General features: G+C 33.2%; 1 protein-coding gene across 1 annotated transcript; it reads right to left on the reverse strand.

Moving 5' to 3' along the window:
- Nucleotides 1-939, reverse strand: LOC139863630 (protein ALP1-like). Its single transcript, XM_071852242.1, has one exon. The coding sequence runs from the start codon at nt 937-939 to the stop codon at nt 1-3; it is 939 nt and encodes a 312-aa protein (XP_071708343.1).
- Nucleotides 940-3,746: the final 2,807 nt, after the last annotated feature.

Consider the following 3,746-nt stretch of genomic DNA (forward strand, 5'->3'; position numbering starts at 1 on the left):
TTAACCATTCATGGTGCGGAATGCGGACGGAAGGTTCCAAATATGCTCAACTAGATCATCGGTTAGTTGGTCGTGCACCATCCTATCTCTTATTTCTCGGATGATAACGTCTTGATCCCGTCCTCTATTCGGTATCCGTTCCGGACGATTCTCCATATCTTCGGTAATGAACTCTTCCTCCCAATCACTTAACGCAAATCCTTGATCCTCCAAAATCATATTATGTAATATGATACAACAGTCCATAACTCTCCGCATCTTGTTTACCGACATAATGCGTGCTGCTAACCTTAAAATATGAAATCGACCTTGAAGAACCTCAAATGTCCTCTCTACATCCTTTCGGGCACTAGCTTGAAACCTAGTAAACTTAATCCTTGGATCATCTGTCGGACTCGCAAAACCTTTGACTAGAGTAGCCCAGTCAGGATATATACCGTCAGCTAAGTAATAGCCTTTTGTGTACTGATTACCGTTTACCTCAAATTGTGCTAGTGGAGATGTTCCCTTTTTAAGTTTATCAAAAACATAGGATTGATTCAAAACATTTATATCATTGTTGGAACCCGCCATTCCAAAAAATGCATGCCAAATCCACAAGTCATACGAAGCAACTGCTTCAAGCATAATGGTAGGTTTCTTGTGGTCACCCCTAGTGTATTGTCCCTTCAAAGCAACGGGACAATTCTTCCACTCCCAATGCATACAATCAATACTCCCGAGCATACCCTTAAAACCATGTTTCTCTTCATGCTTACTATATAAACGTTGAACATCGTATGCATTGGGAGATCTCATGTAATGTTCTTTGTATAATGTAATAATACATTTAAAAAAGTTATCTAAACAAAGTATTGAGGTTTGCTCACTCATTTTTAAATATTCATCAAACATATCGGCGGCAGTTCCATACGCCAATTGGCGTAGAGCCGAAGTCATTTTTTGCAATATTGTAAAAGTCGGCCGACCGATAGCATCAAAACGTTCCCTAAAAAATCTAAAATGCTCGGGAGTATCATGAGAATCGAAATTACAAATACCTTGCGATATTCGGAGAAATAGTTCAATCCGCATACGAAAACGCCTTTTAAATTTAAATGGCGGAAACACGGGCGTGTCACTAAAATAATCCTTCCATAAGTTTTATGCAGCTTCTTCACGATTTCTTGGAATATAAATTCGTGATCTTGGAACACGATCGGATTCGACTTCGTCATCATCATCTTCTAAATGTTGAATTAGTGCAATAATACGCTCGTCTTCCGAATCGGAATCGAAACTAAGTAAATACGATGCCATGAAAGAAAAATAATTGATGATGAGAGAAAATTGTATGATTTAATTGATAGAATTCAAAGAAAAATAAAGAGAAATTGTGTGTTAAAAGTGTAGAATGGATGGGTTTATATAGATAAAAATAAATAGAATTTAAAAAAAAAATGAAAAAAAATCAAATATAGTCGTTACCCAACGGCTTAAATTTCCAGCCAATCAGAAGCCGTCACGTCCTCCTGACGCTGCCTCACCCACGCGTGAAAAACTTCACTGACGCCCCTCCCGCGTCAGCCGTAACGCCCCACTAGGGGCGTCAGGGGGCGTCACCCACTGCCAGCGCGTCTGACGGGACCCCTCTGACGCCGCGTTAAAAATGGTCTTATATTCAGTGGCGGAGTCACATAGTGTTGATTGGGGTCATCTCACACCATCGATTTGTTTTTGATAAGCTAGTAGTATATTATGTTATAGGTAGAAAGTTTTGAGTTCCTATAATATTGACCCCATCCCACAAAGGTAAAAACCCAAATTCAATAAAATTATTATTTAATACAATGTTTTCTTTACCTTTTGATGTATTGGCTTAACAGACTACATCAAAAAGCCCAATTAATTTTTATTTCTATATACGGCCCATTATTATTATTATTTTAATTTAATATACTCGTACTACAAATCATTTCTAACTTGCAGTTAGTGAATCATATTGACAATTTGGAATATATTCATATTCATATTATAAAATAATATCGCTGAAGTTGATTGTGATAGAATGTAACTTAGATTTTTTTTTTTTTTTTTTGTACTTAATTATAGTTTTTCAATAATTTTTAGGACTTGGTAAATTTCGATGTTATCTTATGACACCAACCAACTATAATTCTGGCTTCGCCACTGTCTATATCTATATTAGTCTTTATATAAATTGTTAATATTCGTATATTTGAAGTAATATATGGATAATTATCTTAGTGTTATCTTAAGATATGAGAAAGAATGAAAGATTGTCTACATCTTACCTTCCTTATACCCTACTTATGTGAAATTGAGTTTTGTTGTTTTTGTTGTACCTATATTTGAAGTAAACTCATTTTAGACATTTGTTTTAAGTATACTTCCCCTTAAAACATGTCACCATTTAAACCCTCCTTTGAAATGAAAATTGCAACGTTGGAGGCATGAAACAGATCTTTTACAACAAGGGAATCCAAATCGGAAGAACCAACCGAAACACCCTTTAAACCAGAAGCAGACGACTCCTTATATGTCGAAGCAATCACCTTAGAAACCAGATTTTTAGAAAGACGATATTGGATGATTTTCTCGCACGTTCGCAATCCACCTCATAAGGTTTGCCGATACAAGACTTCTCATGAGCGCCTATGTCAAAAGATAACAATCTAATTATGAAAATTGTCCTATATCCAGTGGCGAAATTAGGATGTAAACTCAATAGTGTCCTAATTTTTTTTTACAAAGTATGCTTCATAATTAATAGTTGTTTACCTTAAAAAAAAATCTTAAATCCTACGAATATATGGGGTCCCATTATTTAAATTAGTGGTGTCTTCTACGATTTTACGGGTATATGGGGTCCCATAGTGGGTCATGGGACCCCATAGTCCACAAGCTAAATTTGCCCCTGGCTATCTCTTAGTGTTGGTTGAATTGTGAAGGTTTAGCAGAAGCATATTGTCGGTGATGCACTGGAGGTGATAATGTTGTGTATCTGGTAGAAGATTGAAGAGTTCAAACCCTTTGTGCATCACGTACTATCGAGATTTAACTAACATGTTTTATATCGGGTTAATCAAGGAAAGTACTGTAGTGACCCGGAAAATTTCGACTAATTTTAAATCAAACTCTCGATACGATTTAATATCTTTGACACGATAAGCAAAGTCTGTTAGGTTGAGTCTCAAAGATTTTGAACTATTTTTATGAATGCAATTACCCTTCGACTGTTCTCGACGATTCACGAACAACTAAATATAATTTTATATATATATATATATATATATATATATATATATATATATATATATATATATATATATATATATATATATATATATATATATATATATATATATATATATATGATAATTTGAAATATTAATTGAAATAATATATGAGTTAATTGTTGGAAATAAATATGTAAACTAATATACGATATAATGAAAACTATTATTAAAAATGTATGTATATGTATATATAAATATGTATATAAATACTACTTGTAAATATATAAAATAATATTAAATCTATTTGTTTAAAAATATATAATATATATTTATGTGATAAAACTTGTTATTTAAAACTGATTATATTTAGAGAGAGAGTAAATGGAAAATGAATGATTTCGAGCTTAATTAGTAAACGTCAGTAACACTCTGTTGATGTTTTGTTAGTTTTAATATAGATATTGTACATGTTCATGAATGATTGAAATAAAAGTTGAACTGTAAATT

Source organism: Rutidosis leptorrhynchoides, chromosome 8 (genome assembly GCF_046630445.1).
Source record: "Rutidosis leptorrhynchoides isolate AG116_Rl617_1_P2 chromosome 8, CSIRO_AGI_Rlap_v1, whole genome shotgun sequence".
Taxonomy (NCBI): domain Eukaryota; kingdom Viridiplantae; phylum Streptophyta; class Magnoliopsida; order Asterales; family Asteraceae; genus Rutidosis; species Rutidosis leptorrhynchoides.